The sequence below is a fragment of the Heloderma suspectum genome, chromosome 14 (assembly GCF_057233095.1).
Source record: "Heloderma suspectum isolate Gila_16-S chromosome 14, 16-S_ref, whole genome shotgun sequence".
Lineage (NCBI taxonomy): Eukaryota > Metazoa > Chordata > Lepidosauria > Squamata > Helodermatidae > Heloderma > Heloderma suspectum.
The window spans coordinates 13,774,840-13,798,223 of record NC_139471.1 but is presented as its reverse complement, the minus strand read 5'-3'; the positions used below and the strand labels follow the sequence as shown (position 1 = coordinate 13,798,223).

The 23,384-nt window shown below is 47.4% G+C and overlaps 1 protein-coding gene across 1 annotated transcript in view; it reads left to right on the top strand.

Moving 5' to 3' along the window:
• The first annotated feature begins 2,774 nt into the window (after nucleotides 1–2,774).
• The window catches only part of WHRN (whirlin), a 132,463-nt gene continuing 111,853 nt past the window's right edge, over nucleotides 2,775–23,384 (top strand). Inside the window, exon 1 of the mRNA XM_084821455.1 lies at nucleotides 2,775–3,638. Within this exon, the coding sequence (XP_084677581.1) occupies nucleotides 2,784–3,638 (855 nt within the window). The 5' untranslated portion in view covers nucleotides 2,775–2,783. The remainder of the gene's footprint in view (nucleotides 3,639–23,384) is intronic.

Here is a 23,384-nt window from a genome sequence, read left to right as displayed (position 1 = left end):
CCTTCCCGCGTTGCTGCCGCCGACGCCAGGCAGTGCCCCCAGCGAAGGTACTTAACCTTTCGCGCCCGATCGGGCTCCAAATTAAAACTCCCATCCGCTTTTATGGGCACTTACGGGCGCGTTTACTGCTGTGACCCACGCACTCCTGTAGGCGCAGCGTCCTTAGAGCTAATTGGCTGGCGTTTTCTAAAGCACTTTGTAGATGGAAAGCGCTCTGTAAATACCAAAGCCTTTTTTCTTATAATTAGGCAGCCAGAGCTGAGGAACATAAAAAAAAACACACTCGGCTTCCTTTGCATACAATTAATCCTCGCTTTAACAACAGCAGTTTCTCAAATGCATGGCATGTACATTTCATGGCGGTGGTGGGGAGTGATCCTGCTCAATCTAGGGCTTTGTTTAGGCCAGGGGGCACCAAGCCCCCCTCCCCCCGAACCTGTTTTAAAGTCCCTGGGCTCAGAAGAAAGCTTGTGTGCAGTGTTTTCTCTTCATCACAAAACCACAATCAGCAGCATCCTACACATTTGGGCCTGAGCTGAGAGGCACTGGTAGAGGTCTAAAACGCAAAATGGCCTGCTTCAAAGATGCCCCCTCTGCCCTGGAACCTCCATGTCTGGAGGCAGTCTATCTCCAAGTACTAGGTTGCTGGGGACAGTGTCAGGGAGGGCTCTTGCCTCCGTTTCCTGCTTGTGGGTTTCCCAAAGGCATCAAACTGTGGGATGGACTGTTCCAGCAGGACCCTTGACACGATGCTCTTCTAATAAGAGCCGGCGTGGTGTGGTGGCTAGAAAAACACTGACCTTGGATTGGGGAGTTCTGGATTCCATTCCATGCGCAGCCACAACGCTTGCTGGGTAAACCTGAACCTGTCACCAGCCCTACCTCACGGGGTGCTGTGATGATAACTTGGGCGGGGACCCCATGCACAGTACTCCTAGCTCCTTGGAACAAGGCCAAGTTACACAAATTGGAGTGCGAAATACGGCAGTGGGCAGTATTTTATCAACTGAAGTGCAAAATGCATTCTGTACATGCTCAGAAGCCTCTTGACTTTTAAAATGTCCACATCTTTCAAATAATTAGGGCAATGGATTTTCAGTACAGTACCTGGAACATGAAGTACAGTCTAAACCTGGCTCAGCCATTCGGTGTTCAGGTGGCTGCAGTCTGTAAAGCAATACAGACTGCAGCTGGGGCTCTCTTCTCTCCCCTCCCAGGCCTCTTGTGCCTTTAACACTTGCTTCACAGGCAGGAATTCAACAGGCGCTGCTTTGTCATGAGTTTCATCTGTTGAATTTCTGCCTGTCACACATCTTTCAACAGTCCAAGAGTCCTCCTGCATTTGTGTGAGTGCTGGGGGTGGGGGGACATAAAAAGGCAGGAGCTGCCATCCTAGCCACCTGGATTTCTGCATTAGTAGGCAGGAATTCAGTTGGTGCAGCTGTTTGGCAAGTGCTGGAGGGAAGCTTCACCCATTGCATTTCCACCTGTAATCCTTCTTTAAAAGGCTTGAGCTGTAGGCTGTGGCGTGTGTGAAGGCGTGGGAACGGACGAACCAGAGAGGAGACCAGAAGAGAGGAGAGAAGAGGAACAAAAATGGAGGCACCTCTTTCAAGATCTGTCATTCGAGCACCTGGACTGCTTCCTAGTAGGCAGGAAAACAACTGATGCGGCTTTGGGTTCAATGGGCAGGGAAAGCCTCACCTGTTGGATTTCTGCCTGCCATCCCACCCCACCCCCCCGGTTCCTGGGGGAGGAGTGGAGAGGGGGGAGAGAGAGAGAGAGAGAGAGAGAGAGAGAGAGAAACTGAATGAGCCCTCTCCGCTCTTCCCCTCCGGGTGCCGGGTCAGGTCCTTTCCTTGCACACGCCGAGGCAGGCCGGGCTCCCCCCCGCGAGCACCTTCGCCGAGCCGGACAGCATCAGGCCGTCTCCCGGCAACGAGGGAGGCGCGTCACTTCCTGAGCAGGCGCCGCCGAGAGCTCGGCCCCAGCGCGGGCGGTCGGGCGGGCGCGCAGGCGAGGCGCCGCTCAACAGTTTCGCAAACTCCGGACCGGGCTCGGGATCAGCTCGAGGGGGGCTTTTTCCTGTCTTTTTGGCAAGCCAAGAAGCACAGATGGAAGAAAATTGAGAGCAAGAGGAAGGCGCAAGAGCGGGAAAGAGCGGGGGACCATCCGTCGGGGTTCCCAGCACCTGGCGAGAGTTGCCGACCAAGGCGCGGACCGAAGATTCCAGGACTTCCTGGCGGGGAAAGCGGCGACTTGGCCGGGAGGGTCCACAGAGGACGCCCCTGTCCGCCCCGCTCCGCTTGCGGCAACAGCAGCAGCGCCCCCCCGGCGGGGAGGGGGCCCGACCCCGGGGGAGGAGCCGCCCCGCCGCCCCAGAGCTGGTCGGGAGAGGGGCCGCGGCTGCGAGGGGCGCCTTCTCCTTCTCCCTGTCCCGGCGGAGCGGCCGCAGCCCGCATCTCGCCTCCGGGGCGCGAAAGTGGCGGCGGCTCGCTCTTCCTCGGCGCCTTGGAGGAGGAGGAGACGACCGGTGGGGGGGAGTGGGGGGGCCTTTTCTTCCCTTCCCTCGCCGCCTCGCCCCCCTTCCCCTTCCCCGATGGCTGCCCTGCCCTCCGGCTCGCCCCTCGCGCCAGCCGAGGCGAGGAGAGCGGGGCGCCCGCCGCTGAAACCGGAGCCTCTCGCCGTCTGAGCGGCGGCCGCGCGCCCCGTGGGCGCCCCGATGCCCTGACCCCCGCGCCGCTCCCGCGCCTGCCCGGGGCCGGCCCTTGCGGGAGGCGGCGATGAGCGCGGATCTGGGCCGCCTGTCCGTGGGCTCGCGCGCCAGCTCCGCGGCGCCCCCGTCCCCGCCCCACCCTTTCGACGCGGCGGCGGCGGCGGCGGCGGCGGCTCCGGGGGCGCGCGGCGGCGGCGGACAGCCCGCCGGCGCCCCGCCCGGCTCCGCGATGCGCCTGCTGTCGGCCAACGTGCGGAAGCTCCACGGGGCGCTCAACCTGCTGCTGAGCGAAGCAGAGCGCGAGCAGTTCATCCACTGCCTGAACGTCTACCACTGCCGAAGGAACGTCTTCGACCTGGTGCAGACGCTCAACGTCCTCCTGGACGGCTCGGAGAAGCGGCAGCTGCTGCCCATGCTGCGCCTGGTCATCCCCCGTTCGGACCAGCTCCTCTTCGACCAGTACACCTCCGAGGGGCTCTACCTGAAGGCGCGCTTCTCGCCCGCCAGCGGGGGAGGCTCCGCCGGCCTCGACGGCGCCGGCTCGCCGAGGACCGCCCTGCCGGCGCCGGCCGCCGCGTCCGCCCGCGCCCCGCCGCCCGCCCCGGCTGCCCGGCTCTGGCCTCCCCCGCCGCCGGCCGCGGGGAGGACCCCGCGGGACTTCAGCTCCGCCCGCGACGGGACAGCTCCCCCGGGCTCGGCGGAACTGCGCGGGGAGGTCCGGCAAGTGACCCTGCGGAGGAATAAAGCCCACGAGGGTTTGGGCTTCAGCATCCGAGGCGGGTCCGAGCACGGCGTGGGCATCTACGTCTCCCTGGTGGAACCGGGCTCCCTGGCCGAGAAGGAAGGCCTTCGGGTCGGCGACCAGATCCTGACAGCCAATGGCGAGCCCTTGGACAAGGTGACCCACGCAGAAGCCGTCAAGGTGAGGCAAAACGCGAGCCCTGGCTGGCAAAGGGGGGGGGCTCTCTCCGGCCACAGCGATCCAACCTACTTCTAGCAGTTGTGGCGGGTGTTTTGTGGGGCGGGGCACGGCTTGTCAGGCTGGATCAAGGAGGCAGAATCAGTGGGGTCGTCGTCGAATCAGAGGGCTTCGATCAGGAGCGGTCGTGGAGGATGGTGGCCCCGATGTCCGTGGGGCGGTCAGAATCCGCTCTGGGTTTCAGTTTCAGTTCCGCGCCTTGGGTAGCTCTTTTGGAGTTCTGGCTGGTTCCGACCAAAACCAGGAGCGGATTCACCACCCCACTGACATCGGAGACACCAGCCTCCACTGGAAAAAAGATGGCAGAACCAGTGGGAAAATTCCGGAGGGTTACAAACGGAAGGCAACGTCGTCTGGACATTGTCTTATGGTTATGGTTGATTGCGTGAGATGGCTTGCTTGAAGCTGTTTTAGATATATGTTCTCTTGTGTATATTGTTTGTTCATGTGTTTTTATGTAAATGGCTTTTAAACACTGTATACTGTGTTTTTAATCTTTGTACATAGCCCAGAGAGCTTTGGCTATTGGGTGGTATAGAAATGTAATTAATAATAATAATAATAATAATAATAATAATCTGGATCCCCTGTAAAAATTCCATGAGTGAGGCCGGTTGGTCACACAATAAAAGACTCAACTGGAAGCACCTTCAGCTTAATGATCCCAAACTTGGGATCGAAAGGGAAGTTGATAAAATGGGTAAAATCCCATTTATGCCAGCCTGGGTGTCTTGGAGGGTGGGATATAAATACCTTTTTTTTTAAGGCTCCCCAATTCAAAGGTTCAATTCAAAGGTGAGTAACACATAACACTAAAGAAGGGATATACAGTTCAGTTCAAAGGAAGATCAGTGGCACAGCTAAAAATAACCCCTGTTATGCAAACCCTGACTTCCATCTCCAATTAGATAGAACATGGTCAGTTTCACTCCCCAGCTTTATGAAACACACACAACTCCAAGGTAATTTTTTTACAGAATCTGTCCCATCAACTGCCATCTGCAATTATGTGGTAAACCCCCAAAATGGGGGGTGGGGTGGGGTTACAGTGCCTGCAAAGGATGCTCAGGTTCAACCCTTTGGAAAGTGTCCAGAGGAGAAGGGGGGGGTTCTTACAGCCGCTGCTCAGAACACTTCTGCATATTCCCTTCCTCCCCAAATATGGCACTGAAGTGTCATTGCAAAAGAGTGTTCTTGGTCCAATGCAGAGCTTGGGAAGTAAACAGAGAAAAATCACTAAGAGCCAAGCTAGACATGATGTTAATTGTGTGGATGCCTAATTGTGGCTTTAATTTTTGGGAACCTCCCAGAGAGCTTTGGCTGTTGGGCATTATAGAAATGTAATAAACTAATAAGCTTTGGCTGTTGGGCATTATAGAAATGTAATAAACAAACAAGTAAATGTACATTTTTTCTTATTTTTGTAAATGTAGTGAAAAGCCTCTAAGTAGGGGATAAGGAGGGGGAGTTTAACTCTTTCTCTTGCTGCCACAATCATGTCCAAAACTCCCTCTCTGAAGCTGCTATTTGCATTTCAAAGGACACCCCCCACACACACATCAATAATGTCCTGTCTAGTTCAACCATCTGTTTAAAGGTTTTTGTAGCAAATTAAGCATGACATCAACACCCAATAAAGCCACGATCCCGACCCTGGTATCCTGCAGATATTTTTTTACTACAATTCCCAGGATCCCCAGCCAGCATGGCCAATGGTCAAGGATGCTTGGAGTTGTAGTCCAAACATATGGAGGACACCAGGTCGGGGAAGGCTGCTATAGATTTAAAAGGGGTAATGGTTATTGAATTGCATTTATATAGTCTACTCTGATCTCCAGCATCTCAATAAAGAATGAGCTTGATTCTAAGAATAACAATATCAAACATTCATATACTGCATGCTCAAGCATTCAAAGCTCATGCTCTCTCATACATAATGTAATGCTCCTGCATAGAAAAGAATACAGATGAAAGCACATAGAAAACCAGCATGTCAAGGAGAGAGATTCTAGCCTAGCCTTATGCCTGACATGCTAGTTTTCTATGTGCAGGGTTCTACATGTACATTTGTGGGAAGGAGCATGGCATCACATGAGCCCCACATTCATATACTGTGTGCTCAAGCATTCAAAGCTCATGCTCTCTCATACATACTGTAATGCTCCTGCATACAAAAGAATACAGATGAAAGCACATAGAAAACCAGCATGTCAAGGAGAGAGATTCTAGCCTAGCCTTATGCCTGACATGCTAGTTTTCTATGTGCAGGGTTCTACATGTACATTTGTGGGAAGGAGCATGGCATCACATGAGCCCCACATTCATATACTGTGTGCTCAAGCATTCAAAGCTCATGCTCTCTCATACATACTGTAATGCTCCTGCATACAAAAGAATACAGATGAAAGCACATAGAAAACCAGCATGTCAAGGAGAGAGATTCTAGCCTAGTCTTATGCTTGACATGCTAGTTTTCTATGTGCAGGGTTCTACATATACATTTGTGGGAAGGAGCATGGCATCACATGAGCCCCACCACCACCACCCATAGAGAAACACGGTCTGGTACAGCCCAGACACAGGTTACACAGCTCAGTGACAAGTAGGCAAATGTTTGTACCGGCTCCCTCTTCTAGGTGCGACTTGAGATGCCGCTGAAATGCTGGTGTAGTATGCTTCAGCTGCCCTCCCCTTCCACTAGGGGGCAAGCTGCCACATTTTGCACCAGTTGAACCTTCCAAATCTTGTAGGGTAGTGTGCTCCTCTTACACACACACACACACACACACACACACGAGAATGCATAACAGTAATTTAGTGGTTGACCATTAATAACAGTAGCTGTATCCCCATTTTCTGATTGAACAGGGTAGGATACCAACTGGGATGGAATGTGGATAATTTGTGCCTGTGAGCAGGAAAGTGTTTGAGGTGATTCATCTCCTTCCCATTTTTTTGTCCCACCCCAAGATTTTCCACTATGATCCCCCACCCCACCCCACACACACAGCCTAGGAAATTGCCTGGTTACTAATAGTGTGCATTCATAATCATAGGCAACAAACAAATTATTTCATTAATGCTTTCTATAATGAGTACTGCACTGCACCAACATAACTATTTCTTGTTTTTCTGAACTTCAGAGGTACATGCCATGACTTACGTAGCCCAAATGGCCCCACCCATGCACAAGAGGGAAGAAACCTCAACATTTGCAGAAGTACACACACACAAAATATGTACCCCAAATGCAGCCCAATGCAGGATGCTCAGTATTCAGGGAACACTGAGTGCTTGTTGGGGGGCAGGGGGCAGAAAATCTGGGGGATGGAATGTAGTATTCTGGGGGATGGAGAGTATTATTCTGGGGGAGGGCATGGTGGAGTTGTGGTTTTATAGCATCTGGTGATGCAAGTGTGCAAAAGGCTGTGCTGAGCCTATTAAGAGTACTCAACAGCTGGTTGGGAAAGCAGGGTTTAAGCTACCGATGTCAATATCAGGGAGTTTAAGATGTTGTTGTTGTTCAGTCGTTCAGTCGTGTCCGACTTTTCGTGACCCCATGGACCATAGCACGCCAGGCCTTCCTGTCCTGCGCTCTCTCCCGGATTGTGCTCAAGTTATATTGATTGCATCAGTGATGCTATCTAGCCATCACATCCTCTGTCGTCCCCTTCTCCTTTTGCCTTCAGTCTTTCCCAGCATCAGGGTCTTTTCCAGTTACTTTTCTCTTCGCATTAGGTGGCCAAAATATTTGAGCTTCAGCTTCAGGATCTGTCCTTCCAATGAGCACTCAAGGTTGATTTCCTTTAGGATTGACTGATTTGACCCCCTTGCAGTCCAGGGGACTCGTAAGAGTCTTCTCCAGCACCACAGTTCGAAAGCATCGATTCTTCGGCGCTCAGCCTTCCTTATAGTCCAGCTCTCACAGCCATACATTTCTACTGGGAAAACCATAGCTTTGATTATACGAACCTTTGTCAGCAAGGTGATGTCTCTGCTTCTTACTATGCTGTCTAGGTTTGCCATAGCTTTCCTCCCAAGGAGCAAGCGTCTTTTAATTTCATGGCTACAGTCACCATCTGCGGTGATCTTGGAGCTCAAGAAAGTAAAATCTGTCACTGCTTCCATTTCTTCCCCTCCTATATGCCAGGAAGCAATGGGGCCAGATGCCATGATCTTAGTTTTTTTAATGTTGAGTTTCAAACCAGCTTTTGCACTCTCCTCTTTCACCCTCAACAAGAGGCTCTTGAGATCCTCTTCGCTTTCTGCCATTAGGGTGGTATCGTCTGCATATCGGAGGTTGTTGATAATTCTCCCGGCAATCTTAATTCCAACCTGTGATTCATCCAACCCGGCGTTTCTCATGATGTACTCTGCATATAAGTTAAATAAGCAGGGTGAAGATGGGACCCTTGTAATTTCCTCCAAAAGCCGATGCACTTCTTTCAAAATGTGATCCATCAGGAGCCTTTAAAAAATCCCTAAAATAAGAAATAAGACATTCATCTAATTGTATAGCATAAGAAGCAGTTAACCATTCAAAGATGTTTGCAAAGATTCAGTTAAAAGAAGTGTTTCCTTTACTGGATGAGCTTTAAGCAAAAATGCAGTGGAACATTAGACTTCAGCCTTATGGGATCTACTTTGTTTTGTACTAGTACTTCAAAATCCACCAACCAGAGCCCAATGCAAAAGGCATACACTTGGGGCCTGTTCACACAACATGCTAACCCACACTCCGTGGTTGAGTGTGGGTTGTTTTGAACCATGGTTTGGTTTTTTTTGGACTGCAGGTTAGCATGTTGTCTGAGTGCAGCGTGTTTCCCACAGGGGGGGTTATCTGAAAGCCAGGGAGGCTTGTTAACCACCCTGAACAACCCATCAACAAACCATGGGTTCTCAGCATGGCTTGTTCGAGAAACTAAATCACACTGCATGGTTAACCAGCCACCCTGGCTGCATTCAGACAACACACTAACCTATGGTTCAATAAACAACCCACAGTTCAAAACAGCCCACGCTCAACCACTGAGTGTGGGTTAGTGTGTTATGTGATCAGCCCCGCAGAATTAAAGAATTCTGAGCCCAGGAATTGATCAGAGGCCACAGTCTTTCCATGCAAAAACCCATAAATGGTTACTTTAAGCTTTCTTCATTTCAGCAGTGGGAAGGGGAGGGAGGGGAAAATAATTTTGCAGCTGTTCTTGTTAGATATTTGGGAGTCAGAGATACTTCCTGATTTACTGCAAACCACCCAAATATTTACCAGTAGACCAACCTTCTGCCCATCACTGCCCTTGAATGGTTAAATTGGGGAGAGTTCGTTCCATATTGCCCCAAATCCAGAAAGAGGCAAGTTACAAAACATTCCTGAATGCGCCATAGGCTGCCTGGAAAACCTTAGGCATAAGCCCTCACTGAAATGTACAAAGGGTTATTGAAGGCTCAGCTAAGCTTGGGCGCAGTTTGTGCAGGATACATTCCTAGTGGATCAGGCCCTTTGTGTGAAGGTTTGAGGCTGACAGGGGCAGCGGAAAAGGGGGGGAAAAGGTCAGGCCTAGAGGCCTGGAGTTTTTTTGTTGGGAGGGGGTATCCCTGAGAAGAGTGGTTTCATTTCCATGGTTAAGACTTAGTTTCATTTCCCCAGTTAAGTTTCATTTCTTCAGGGTTGAAACAGTACTTTTGGTTTTGTGGGAGGAGGGTATATAAAGAGAGTGAGAGAGCCAATAAGCACAGAGTCAGGGAGACCAGAAGAAGCAGCCTGGAGAAGTCTACCTACAGCTAGGGTGAAGGAACTTGCATTTTGCAACTTTTATTTTCTCTTAATGCCTTTTGTATCACTTAGCTGCATTGTATAAATACCTTTAGTTGTGATTTGCTTGCTTTAATTTACCAGTAAACTGTTGTGGTTAAAAACCCCACGTGGCTGGAGCATCAATCACCCCATGCGTACAGCCTAAACCCCACGTTACTAGAAAGGGAAAAGAAGGAAGTTGGGACTCTTAAGGAGGCAAAAGATCCTTAAGGAGTTACTTAGGGGATCCAGGTCATAAGGGGAACCCTGACAGCTTGCAATGCGATTTGTTAGTCTTTCTGTCACCCTGCAGTCATGGGCTGATTCTGATAGGTAAGGAAGACATGCCAAGGAAGCAGCCTTTCAGGTGTCACTAAACTGGGGAAAGTAAGGCCTTTCCACAGGTTTGCCACTGAAAAGGGTTCCACAGCCAATCCTGGCTTCCCAGTGATAATGCAGACACTAACTGGAGTTCGCATTTTCCATTGTCAAGTGTATGCTTGAAACATCGGTGGACACTGGCTCATGCATAGGTGAAAAGAGTCACTGATACAGAGAAGAGAGATCACTGTAAAATGGTTTGATTTAGATGTTTTAGCTTTTGCCGTCATCAATAAAATGTAGTTGTTGGGTTTCAAGAACAGGAACTTGGTGCTCAAGAATACAAAAGGAGAGAATTCTCAGGGAAGGTATAAGTGCAAGAGATTTTTAAAAGAGAGAATGATGTGTATGTATTGTGCTCCAATTTATAACTATAGTGTTATTGTTCATCCTATTCCCAGAAACTCTCTCCCTTTCTCTTCTAGCGTCTCATAATAGAAAGCCATCCAATCCTTAGATCACTAGAAAGCAGAGAGAATTACTTTTGGTTATACCAACGGAACATTAACACCTATGCCTTTAACTTGGAAATTATACCTAAATTTTTGCCCATGTTTTTAATCCTTTTCCTTAACCCTCTCCTCATTCTTGAAAGGATCACGTTCTAAACCAGAGTGCTCAGTATCACCGATAAAGGCAGAAGACAAGAGCCCTCTCTCTCCTTCCCATGTCCTTTTGTCAATCTCCTTTCAACCTATAATTTCTGCAACTGATTCTTAACAACAGGATGAAGCCAAAAGATTCTTTTCAGAGAGGGAGAGAGAGAGAGAGAGAGAGCGTGGCTAAATTGCTATTAGCTGACCTGAGCTCCTGGGATAGGCTGGAACGTTGTTTATTTAGATTGATTTGCAAGTTATAGGAGCCTTACACCTATACAGGAGTCTGCACCAAGTCAGATTTGTTTTGCCACATCTCCCACAGCGTGCACACGCATGCGCGCGCGCGCGCGCACACACAAAACCAGTGAACGTAATGCTGTTTTACAAAATGGTCTGATGAGCCCCATATTATCTGTTGAATTCCCCAAAGTAGCATCTGGCTAATGCACATTACAGAAAAAAAAATTACTAATTAACCAACACACACAAAACAGCTCTGGTCCATATTGTAGCCTTGCTGTGTAACTGAAAGAAGGACATTCACAGGCAAGTAAAGTCATCCTGCAAGTTATTTGCCTTCAAAAAAAAAAGAAAAGAAAAAAGAAAGAAAGAAAGAAAGAAAGATCTGTTTACAAGAAGACACACAAAATAAGTCATTGGGGAGGGAGAAGAAAGGAAGTAAGCAATCTGGATATTCATATTTATAGCCCCTGCTAGGAACAACACCACACTGGGATTAGTTGTTAGCCTCCCAGATGTTCAGCTTTCCAGCCTACCTAGACAGACCAAACTACATGTTACTTTGAAGATGTAGCTAGCCTCTGTGGCTTTTTTTCCCCTACTCAGAAGTAAGTGCATGGCCTCTGATCCAGATTGGAAGCCTACCATGGCAGATAGGGAGCTTTGCCCCCTCTGTGGTCCCAATCCATATCAGGCAGGGGGAGTCAGTGACTGCTATCCAAGGTGGGGAAGCTATCCAAGAACCAAAGCTAAAGGAGCTATCGAAGGCACGGAAGGTGTCCAAGAACCAGAGCTAAAGGAGCTATCCAAGGTGGGGAAGCTATCCAAGAACCAAAGCTAAAGGAGCTATCCAAGGTGCAAAAGGTGTCCAAGAACCAGAGCTAAAGGAGCTATCCAAGGTGGGGAAGCTATCCAAGAACCAGAGCTAAAGGAGCTATCCAAGGTGTGGAAGCTATCCAAAACCAGAGCTAAAGGAGCTATCCAAAGTGCAGAAGCTATCCAAGAACCAGAGTTTTGACTGGTTTTGACTGAAACCCAGAATGGATTCACCGCCCCACTGATGTTGGAACCACCATCCTCCACTGGACACCCACAAGTGAGGCATTATGGCTACAGCCCTCCCCTGGTGTCTTCCCCCCAGCTACTGGCATTCGGAGATATATACGTTGTTATTTGTACTTTAACATGTAAAGTTTACACCTGTAAATTTGGAGGTTCCATTTATCTTGGTTATCAAGATTTGTAGCTGGTTAGTGCTCCTCTATGAATTTGTCTAATCCCCTTTTAATGCCATCAGACCCAGTGGCCATCACTACATCTGGTGGCAATGATTTCTGTAGAACAATTCTTCCTTGTATGGAGAAGTCCTGCCTTTATTCTGTCCTGAATTTTATTTATTTATTTATTTATTTGTTTGTTTGTTTGTTTGTGGTACTTGCATACCACTGAATATAGTAAAATCCCTCAGCTGTTCACAATATTAAAATACACTGATGCACAATATTAAAAACACAGCATTAAAAGCACAGGATTAAAACAACTACTGTAAAAACAATTTAAGTAGCAGCAAAATGAGATGGCATGATTAGTACTTAACAGTCCAGGGAAAGTCTGAGTGAAAAGGAGAGTGTTTAGGAGGTGCTTAAAAGATACCTCCACTTTGCCTAAACTGATGAATCTACTGCTCATCAGTTTCATTGGGTCACCCCAAGTTCCAGGATTATTAAAAGTGGGGGAATATTCTCTCTGTCCACCTTCTTCACAGCATGCATGACTTCATAAAGCTGTATCATATTCTGTGATCAGCTCTTTTCTCAAGAAGCAAATAGTTCCCGATCTCATAAAACAATAATCTCTGCATCTTCTTAAAACTGCAAACAAGATGGAAGTATTTATTCCAGCCCTGGAAAGCCATTTTCCTTATCTGAGGAGAGATGCCTTTAATAAAAATAACAAACACTTACCACTTTGGTAAATAAGCAACACTTGACCACTTTGGTGAATGTTGGACAAGTCGCTGTGCAGATGTAGAATGTTTCTTTTTGTGCCAGCAAGATGGAAGGAAAAATGTTGCAATGCCAGGTGCACTGGAAGGATGCAAGTACCGATTCTCAGAATAGTCTGGAGTAATATATTTAACATCTCTGTACTTCAGTTTACCTGACACGAACATAATGGTAATTACATTTGCTTTCTCTCCTTGTGTGGAGTTTTGTGTCATTAATTAGCATTTATATAAAATACTTGGGGACCCTTATAGCAATATTGCTGAGCATATGTTCCTGCTCAATATTCTTGCTATATAATCTCATCTGGTTAGGGTTCTATTTTTATTTTTCTTATTATTGTGATCCCTATGTCCCTTGATCTGCTTTCTGTGGAATCAGCAAGAATGAAAGAACGGATATGTTGGACATTTTCATCCCTGCTGCCAAAACGTTCCCGATAATTGTATCCCATGGATGTGCCTGAATTCATGCCATTAGGGGACTCTGTGGTTGGTTGAATAAAAAAGGATTTGCATGGTTTGTCTTAATGGTCCTGAGAGAAGCTTGCCCTTTTTCTGAGTGTGATTTTTCTGTAGCCAACTCCAATGGTTTCCTTTTGAAGGCTTCAAAGCTGAGTTGAATTGCAGTTTTTTGTATGGGAATTTTTAAGGTATCTGACATCTACCAAGGGAAGGAAGGGACGGTAAAGCTAGAATATCAGGCAGCAAGATTGGGATACTGGGGGCTTTTTTTTTTTTTTTTCATAAATAGAAAGTTTCACAACTTGAGGTTACGGTTTGCATAATTTGTGCAAATTGTGGCCATAATTTGCTTAATTTCTGCAACATCTGGCCATAATTTGCATAATTTGTTCAAATTATGCAAACCATAACCACAGGTTGTGCAACTTTGTACTTATGGGAAAAAATGGAAAATCTGCAAGCTGGCCCAATGCAATGCAGATTGACTTGGGCCAGCTAGCAGGGAAGCAAGCCGAGGTCCGGGGGGGGGGGCAAACTCATAAAAGCTCAGTGAGCTCCATCTGCCAGATGGATTCCTCCAACATCTCTGGCTAAGGCCCAGTCAGGGCTAGGCCATGGGCAGCATGCTGAAGTGAGCCACAAGCTGAGAAAAAAAGAGTCAGAGGAGAAGTCAGAACAAGTCAGAACTGGTGGTCAAAGCTGGAGGCAGAATTGAGGAACAAGTCAGGAGTCCAGACCAAACTACAAGCAAGGATGCAGGAACATGGCAGAGCTCAGGAAGACCTTGTAGCTCAAGCAAGGAAGCCCTCTTACATCACTTCCTGTCCAGGAGGACCCAGTGGCCAGCCTGGGTGGGTAGAACTAGTCCAAAATCAGAAGGTTCTTCATTGAGAAGCTGCCCCACCCCACTCTGCCCAGTTCAGTGGTGGCCAGAAGGCCTCTCCCCTATTCCTAGGTGCCAGGGAATTGTGCTCCTAGCTCAGTGGCTCAGCAGATGGGCTTTGCAGGAAGCCCCAGGTTTGATCCCTGGCATCTCCAGGTAAAGGATCTGAGGTGGCAAGGCATGGAAGGATCCCCAGGTAAAATATTGGAGAGCTACTGCTCGTTGGAGCAGACAGCACTGGGCAAAGTGGATCAATGAGCTGATTCAGTATAAGTCAGCTGCATAATAGGAGAAGTCATAGTTTAGAGATGGAGTACATGCAGAAGGTCTGAGGCTCAGTCCATGGGACCTGCAGTCAAAAGATCTCCAGTTGCAGGGCTGGGAAAGACCTTGGCTTTAGGTCTTGCTAAGCTGCTCTTGTGAAAGTAAACAGTATTGGGTTAGATGGACCAGTCTTCTGACTTCCTATAAGGTGCCTTCATATGTTCATCCTTTTAGATCAATCTTTCTCAGTGTGGTGCTCTCCAGATGTGCTAGATTGCAACAGCTGTCACCCCAAGCCAGCTGTCTGGGGATGATGGGAGTTGTAGTCTGAGACATGTGGAGAACACCAGATTGGGGGAGGCTGCCTTAGATAGGTCAGATCCACTAGGGCTATTGGTATGCTCTTGAGGTAGGAGAAATTGCTACCACCACCACCCCCGACACACACACATTTTGACTTGTTCAGTTGTAGTCCCTGTAGAAATCATATCTGTTGATGATGCTGTGGAGTTGCTCTCTCATTGCTGTGAGGTCCTTTAAATGGATTATCTCATTCCTTTTTTCATGAAACAACACTCAAAGAAGATCTCCTTCCTCACCCAGATGGCTGCAGAAACAAACAAACCCAGGTTTTACAGCAGTGTGGTATTCGTTGTGAAGAGATGTCAAAAAATTCCCAGGCTTGTGTTTACGCTGTGCCTCAACAGAACAAACAAAAGAAAAATCAAGTTCTGCTCCAAGAAAAGATGGATTTCTTAGTATATATTATGCTAATTAAGTACGTCTGTATTAAAGGGCTTCATTTGCATAAATTAGCCAGCTTCTGTCATTATGGGAGAGGCAGGGCTCTGAAGCATACATCTGGTCAATCCATGGCCATGTCAGTTTCCCAGCTGCAACTTCTAGGGCTGCTGAAATGTCAACAGGCATTGCTCATATACTTTCAGGCTTCTCTTTGCTAGCTGAAAGGGTAAAATATACTTTAAAAAATCAAGCCCACATTCTGCGCTCGCATCCTTGCGCTGCTATCGCAGAATAACACCGATCATTGCTGATGCTTTTTCACAAGAGGGCTGTCACTTTGTTCCAGCATGTCAGTTTTGTTATTGCAAATCCTGCTTCCTGCTCCTGCATTCCCGTGCTGTCCTCCTCTTGAGGACAGGCACTCAGTTCCGTCCTCCATGGTCATGTGATGTAACACCCCCTCTGGAATAAGCAGGCTGAATTTGATTTGACAATCACTGGCTGAAATCTGCTCCCAAGGTTCCTTCAGTATATGACGTTCCTCCGCTGCAAATGAGAATGGAGGTTCAGCTACTGTGAAGTTTATGCTGCGGGGCGTAAGTTCAAAAGCGTACTCGGATCAGAACTAAAGAAAATTTTATGAGGATTGTTGCTCTTGTTATTTTGGCCTTGGTTTAATGGTGGATAGATGTATGAAAATGAGATGCAGCGTTTAGAACTAGGGCTCAGTCAAAGTGTCCTACCCCTTTCAGCAATTTGTTGTGGGCAGCTTCAAAATGTGTCCTATCCCTTTCAGCAGTTTCTTAGGGGTTGCTCCAAAACCATTCACCCAATCAAAGCAAAGGCAAAACCGATCCAAGAAAGCATTGTATTTCTTCTCCATCAGCTTTGTTTTCCTGCAGTGATGTCATCATGAAGCCGAATCTGATTGGCTGTGCAACATTGCAATATCATCACATTCCTGATGTGAAGGTTTGAGGCCTACTGAGGCAAAGGGGGAAAAAAGGTCAGGCTTAGAGTCCTGGAGTTTTCTGTTGTGAAGGGGGTAACCCCGAGAGGAGTAGTTTCATTTCTCTGGTTAAGTGTCAATTTCATTTCCCCAGTTAAGTTTCATTTCTTCATGTTTGAAGGAGTACTTTCAGTTTTGAGGGAGGAGGGTATATAAAGAGAGGGAGAGAGCCAGTAAGAGCAGAAACAGCCAGAGCCTGAAGTGAGAGCAGGAAGGAGCATCCTAGAAAAGTCTAAGGACAGCTAGGGTAAAGGAACTTGCATTTTGCAAATTTTATTTTCTTTAAATGCCTTTTATATCACTCAGCCCTGTTGCATAAATACCTCTAGTTATGAATTGTTTGCTTTAAATCTACTAGTAAACTGTTGTGGTTGAACCTTGTGCCTAAAGTGTCAGTCACCCCATGTTTACAGCCTAAACCCCATGTTATTGGGAAGGGGAAGTTTAAAAGAAGGAAGGTGGGACTCTTAAGGAGCAAGAGATCCTTAAGGTTTGCTCAGGGGGTCCATATCATAAGTGGAAACTTGATGCCCTATTATGATTCTTCATTGGCTGGGATCACCTATGTGGCTATTCCCAGGAACAAGACTCAGGAATTATATGGGGACGAGGTTGGGCATACTGCAGCAGAAAGATGAACCGGTGAATATTTGGAACAAATATTCACATAACTTATGTTTTTTTTCAAGGCCCATTTTTGCCTCTTCTCTGAAATGGCTACTTATATCCTAAAATAGAAACAGGCGATGTTTGACACAGCTCTATTTACAGCTAGTGTTCGAAGAGAAAGAAGACTGCTCTAACACAAGACGATAAATCTGCCTCAAGATGTTTTTAGCACTGTCCTATCCAGAGAAGTTTACTTGAAGTTATGAGTGTCCAGTAAGCTTTCTGGACACTGCTTCATGCTGCAGTGTCATGGGTTATAGATGACTTTCCACAAATCTCGAAGGAACTCCTCCCCCCCCACACACACACACCAATCTTTTTTTCACTTTAAGCTTGTAAGAAATGTCAAAGGAAGTAGGGATTGAATGTGACCACTTCTAAGGGACTGGCTGTTTTTGCAGCAAAGATTTCTGCAGAAGACAGTCTCATTTATTGTGACTTTATGGTGTCCGATACATATATTTCTGAAGCTGGCAAGTCTATATAATATTTACGATATAAATATAAAAAATATTTATAATATATAATGCAGGGGAGGGGTGGGTGGATGGTAAGCTAGTCTCATTTCTGTGGAGAGCACACAATAATATATCAGGTCCACAATTGTATATCCACAGTGTATATCAGATCCACAATCAGATGAAATTGGAATGATCCACTTCCAAAGGCAGCAGGTGATGATATATTAGCCTAGCAAGGAAGATAGGTTGTCTTGGTGTGTGTGTGTGTGTGTGTGTGTGTGTGTGTTAGAAGCAGTTGCTTTCTGTAGCAGGAACGCGACTCATAATCTTGACTGAGTCTGAATTCCGTAGTATTGAGTTTGCTTGTGAATTCTCACCCAGCAACTTCACTTTGAAGCCTTTCTTTTTTGTTGGAAGCATGATGAATCCAGTTCAGTGACAGAGTGTCCAGGAAAAATAAACACTTCCTCTGTGGTTTCTGAATGTTGCCTTTTTGATGTCAGGTTTGCATCCATCTATCCTCTTGTGTAACAGGAACTGACATATTTACACTGGATGAACAAAAGAAGGTCATTATTGGTGGCTGATACTGTTAGAGGTTGTGCAAGTTAATGATCCCAACAGCATCAGTATTTGGACCCGCAATAGTAATTCTTGGGTAGATGGGGGAAGAGTTGTCACTGGGGTCAATTGAAGCAGATTTTCCCCCAGCCTTCTGTTTCACTGCATATTTGCAGCCACTTCAGCAGTTAAGTACTTCTCTGATGTACAATCACGCTGCAAGGGGAAGAAAGGTGTTCCAATTTGCAATGGCCAGTGGTCCCAAGCAAATAAATGACACTGACTTGAAACTATTCCTTTTCACTTTGGTGTGTCCACACCTACTGAGATTTAATTTGTTGGTGCTGTTTACTGTTAATGGAACTCTGCTGTTTGAGAAGGTCAGCATTAATGCATATGGTTCATTAGTGGTACTGAATACCCATTCCAGGTTGGAATAAGCAGATTTCCTTTGTTCCACTCCTTAATTGCCTGTGGTTTTGTTCTGCCTGGTGTTCCATCATTCTCTCTATCTCCAATATTCAGGCATGAGTGTTGATGCTTATGTTGCCCAAATAACGTCACTCATGCCCAAGAGGGAGGTTTCAGCAGGCTTGGGGCAACCCCAAGGTTTGCAGAAATATAAAACATCTTTAAGGGGGGAACCCTCAAAGGGGAGAGTGGGATACCCCCAAACAGCTCAATTAGGACTGAGCATGTTCAGTGGGCATGGAATACTGATTGAGTGTTTGGGGGGTGGGGGAATGGAAAACCAGAGGGGAGAGGAAATGAAATGCAGTATTCCAGAAGATGCATAGCTGGCATCCAAAACAGGAACACTCCACACTGCAACATTTACATTTCAATCCCATTTATTCCTGCTGAATAACTCTTATATTTCCGCCAGTGCTAAGCCATGGATAAGCAGGCTGGAGTGAGTAAGGAGCTGGGAACCAGGAGTTATGGGACACACTGGTAGTAAGGACTAAAGAGTAAGTGAAGATCACGGGTGAAATCAAGATGCAGGACTGGGGAGTAAGTCAGAAGTCAGGACTGAAGAACAACCAAGAATCTGGGAACACACCAGAGCTCAGGAAGACCATGTTACTCAAGCAAGGCTCAACTGGAACAGGAAGCCTTCTTACATCACTTCTTGTCCAGGAGGATCCAATGTTCACCTGGATGGACATAGTTGTGCTTCACCAAGAAGCTTCTACCTGCAGTTCACCTGCTCAGCACACGGGACAGTTATCCACAGATCCCAAAAGCTCCTGGACGTTCCTAATGCTGAGGTGGGAGGACAGAGATAAAGGAACCAAAAGTTGCCATGTGCTATGCATGCACAATGCTCTGAGCACCATTCAGAAATAAAGAACAAAGCAATGGAAAATTCCTAATGCTCCAGTTGCCTAATGGACCAGTTCATCTGGAACTCCAAAGATCTCAGGAGAAGCTCAAATGAGGAGAAGTTTAGAAACATCTCCAGTTAGGGATGTTGGAGAAATCTGCAATGGAACCAAATGAGTTTGGATTTTAATGAATCTGACCCACAGATTCTGCAGCTTACTGGTTTTTCCCCTGTTGGGCAGTTTCTGCAGACTTGCAGACCATTTTCCAACTTCCCTGATTTTTGCACAAATTTCATCTGTAGGAAAATATGCAATAAAAAACCCAGCCAAAAATGCAAATTTCCCCTATAAGCTAAAGTGTGAAAATGCACATTTGGGGGGAATTTGCGCATTTTTGCATGTGCACATTCATGTAAATGCGCAGCCGTGCAAATGCGCAGCCGTGCAAATTTGGAAACTAAAAAAAACCCCTCCTATTCCGTCAATGGGCAGATGACGGAATAAAAGGCACCCGACAATCTGCAAAACACGAATGGAATGGATTTTACACCATCTGTTCATCCCTATCTCCAGTTTAAGGTGGGGGGGACTGCCTGTAACTGAGAACAGTTCTACAGCCTAAAGACTGTGGGAGAAGCTGCAGAACCATCATTGTTCGACATGGGCTGCAGAGCAGATTTTGCTAGGTGCCAACAGTTGTTGGCTGCTTCCGAAACGATGCTCCATAGTTAAAACCAGCAGTAAACAAAGTCTTTTTTTGCCAGATGAATAAAAGCGACTAACACAGTGGGACACAGGTAAAGTGACACTGTCTATTCGTGGAGCTTTACACACTTATTCCATTCTCGCCTAGCATCAGGTGGCTTCCAATGACATGTTCTATATGCTGGTTTAACACACCAGTGCTGCAATCTGATACGATGAATGCATCTCCTAGGGCAGGCTATGGGGGGGAAAGCTAGGCTGTGCCAGTCATTCATTCTGACAAGTGGGTGGGTAAAAACCTCAAGGTCTCTTCTCCAAGTCTTCTAAAAACTTTACAGGATGCTTAACTTTCCATCAGCAGAGGCAGATGTTTTTGTTTGTTCTGTCTCTCTTTTTAAGTGCCACTTGTTTCAGCTTGAATCGTATTCTTCCTTCTACAAATGGAGACGAGCTAAAATATACAGGGATTGTTCCCCCACCCACCCCCGCACGCTTTCTTGGCTCTCCCTGTCTAGCTCTGAAAATAATACTGCCATATATCTTTTTTCTCCTGAAAGCTTTTATAAAGATGTGTCACTTTTTTAGGATGGAACCTTAGTGCCAAGATAAGACAACCCCTAAATCAATGCAAAAGAGACGAGGAAGGATGGCCTGTGTGTACAATTCACTGTTCCACGGTGACCCGTTCTGAATGACCCATGCGGTTTTCACCATGGCTTTGCATCCTGACTTGCAACCAACCCTTCCCCCACCCCCTCAACCTGGGTCTTTCCAGATATCTTGGACTATGACTCGTATCAGCCCCAGCCAGAGTGGTCAACAGTCAGGGATGATGGCAGTTGTAGTCCAAAGCATCTGTGTTGGGGAAGGTGATGTTTGTATGTAACATGAACCACAGTGAAGGGAGACCAAACATCCTTAGCCACATGAGCCTTCCTGAAGTTTTAGATTAAGGTTATTGTCACCGTCATCTTCTTTGGATGCCAGAAGTCATCTTCTTTGGTATTCACAAAAAGCAGGGCCTTTTCAGTGGTAGTCCCAGGGCTCCAAAATGACCTCTCAGAGATGGAAATAGGGACCTACTTATGACACCCCTGTTCTCATACCAAGGATTATGGCTCAAGGACTCTCCCCTATCACCACCATTGTGAATGGGCCAGAGACTCTACTCTATATTCATATCCTCAGCATTAGACCATCTTCCACCCACTTAAAAACCAATGGGGTCTTTCTTCGGTGGGTTAAATATGTATCACAAAATTGCAGTCAAACATAGGAAGTTACCTTATAATGAGTCAGACCATTACACAGTGGAGGCTGGTGGCGCTGATGTCAGTGGGGCAGCCAATCTGCTCTGGGTTTCCATCAGAATCTGCTCTGGCTAGCTCCTTTAGAGTTCTGACTGAAACCCGGAGCGGATTCACCACCCCACTGACATCAGAGCCACCAGCCTCCACCGCCATTACTCCAACTCTGCCATTGCCTACACCAGTCTTCCCCGGCACCCTCCAGATGTATTGGACTACAATTCCCATCATTGCAGATCATTTATTTATTTATTTATTTATTTATTTAATTTATTAATCGCCCATCTGACTGGTCACCCAGCCACTCTGGGCGATGTACAACCCACCATAAAACAATTTAAAACAATAAAATTTTACCATAATTTTTTTTTTTAAATACCCTAACCCACCCCAAATGCCTGCCTGAACAACCACATTTTTAATGCACGACGGAAGCTCATTAAAGAGGGGGCATGACGGAGTTCCCTAGGGAGGGAGTTCCACAGAGTGGGGGCCACCACAGAGAAGGCCCTCTCCCTCGTCCCCACCAGTCTAGCTGTCCTGGCTGATGGGACAGAGAGAAGGCCATCTGAGGCTGATCTTGTTAAGCGGCCTGTCTGGTGTTGCTGGAGGCGCTCCTTAAGATAGGCTGGGCCGGAACCATATAGGGGTTTAAAGGTCAAAACCAACACCTTGAATTTGGCCCGGAAAACAACTGGTAACCAGTGCAACTCCTTCAGCACTGGAGTGATGTGATCTCGCCGGCGGCTGCCTTTAATCAGGCGAGCCGCCGCGTTCTGTACCAGCTGCAGCTTCCGAACCGTCTTCAAGGGTAACCCCACGTAGAGCGCATTACAGTAGTCTAAACGAGAGGAGACCAGGGCATGTACTACCGATGGGAGCAGATGGTCGGGAAGGAAGGGGCACAGCCACCGTATCAGATGGAGTTGATACAGCGCTGTCTGGCTCACAGCTGACACCTGAGCCTCCATGGACAGCTGGGAGTCCAAAATGACCCCCAGGCTGCGGACCTGGTCTTTCAAGCGTAGCCGTACCCCATTCAACACCAGGTCAACATCCCCCAGCCTCCTCTTGTCTCCCACCAAAAGTACCTCGGTCTTGTCAGGGTTCAGCTTCAGCTTATTCCTCCCCATCCAGCCACTCACCGTCTCCAGACATTTGGACAGGGATTCTACGGCCAACCTTGGTGAAGATTTGAATGAGAGGCAGAGCTGCGTGTCATCCGCATATTGATGACACTGCACCCCAAACCTCCTGATGATAGCCCCCAGCGGCTTCACATAGATGTTAAATAGCATCGGGGAGAGGATGGAACCCTGTGGCACCCCACAAGTGAGCGGCCACGGGTCCGAAACCTCCTCTCCCAGTGCTACCCTCTGGTACCTGCCGGAGAGGAAGGACCGGAACCACCACAATACAGTGTCTCCAATGCCCAACCCCTCCAGGCGGTCCAGGAGGATACTCTAGGATTTCAAGCTGTCCAAGCCGTATGTGGTAATGGAACCTTTGCAAGCAAAGCCAGCACTCTACCCTTGAGCAATTGAAGATCCTGAAAGGAACATCGGAAGCTGCCTTAAAGCAAGTCAGAGTGTTGGTTCATCTAGCTCAGCACCGTCTGCACTGCCAGACAGCAGCTCCCCTGGATTTCAGAGAGAGGGCTTTCCCAGCCCTTCCTAGAGATGTTAGGGATTGAACCTGGGACCTTCTGCCAGCAAAGCAGGTGCTTTACCACTGAAGTTCAGCCCGATCCCCAATTGTCCTGCAACCTTTTATCAATGGTCCCAAATAGACCTCATCATCTGCTGCCTGCACATCAGCAGTCTGTGCCCTGCATAATGTTCTAGTGTCAATGTACATGTTTTTGTAGATGCGTGTGCACTTGGGACAATATTGTCATGCCTTCCCTTGATGCTGCAGTCTCAGAGGAAGAATCTGATTCAGAGATAGAAGAATCTGATTTAGGGCCTAGACACGTTTTGAATGGTTGGGGTGCTGGGAATTCATCTCTGCCTGGGTTCAGAGTAGACTGCAGTCAGGAGGAGGCAGCCACCCCTCCTCCCCAGTAGCCAGGGCTAGCTACTGGGGAAATGGCCAAATGGCCCACACCTGAGTCATTCCTTGATAAGACATTCGAGGGTAGGTTCAGCTGAGGAGGGGTGTGTGTGTGCCCAAGGTGGGATCCCAGACAATGCCATAGGCTGAAGGAGGTAAGAGGAAAGACAACCCATCGGGAGGACCTTTGGGGGAAAAAAAGGAAAGGTTCCTCCTGTGCAA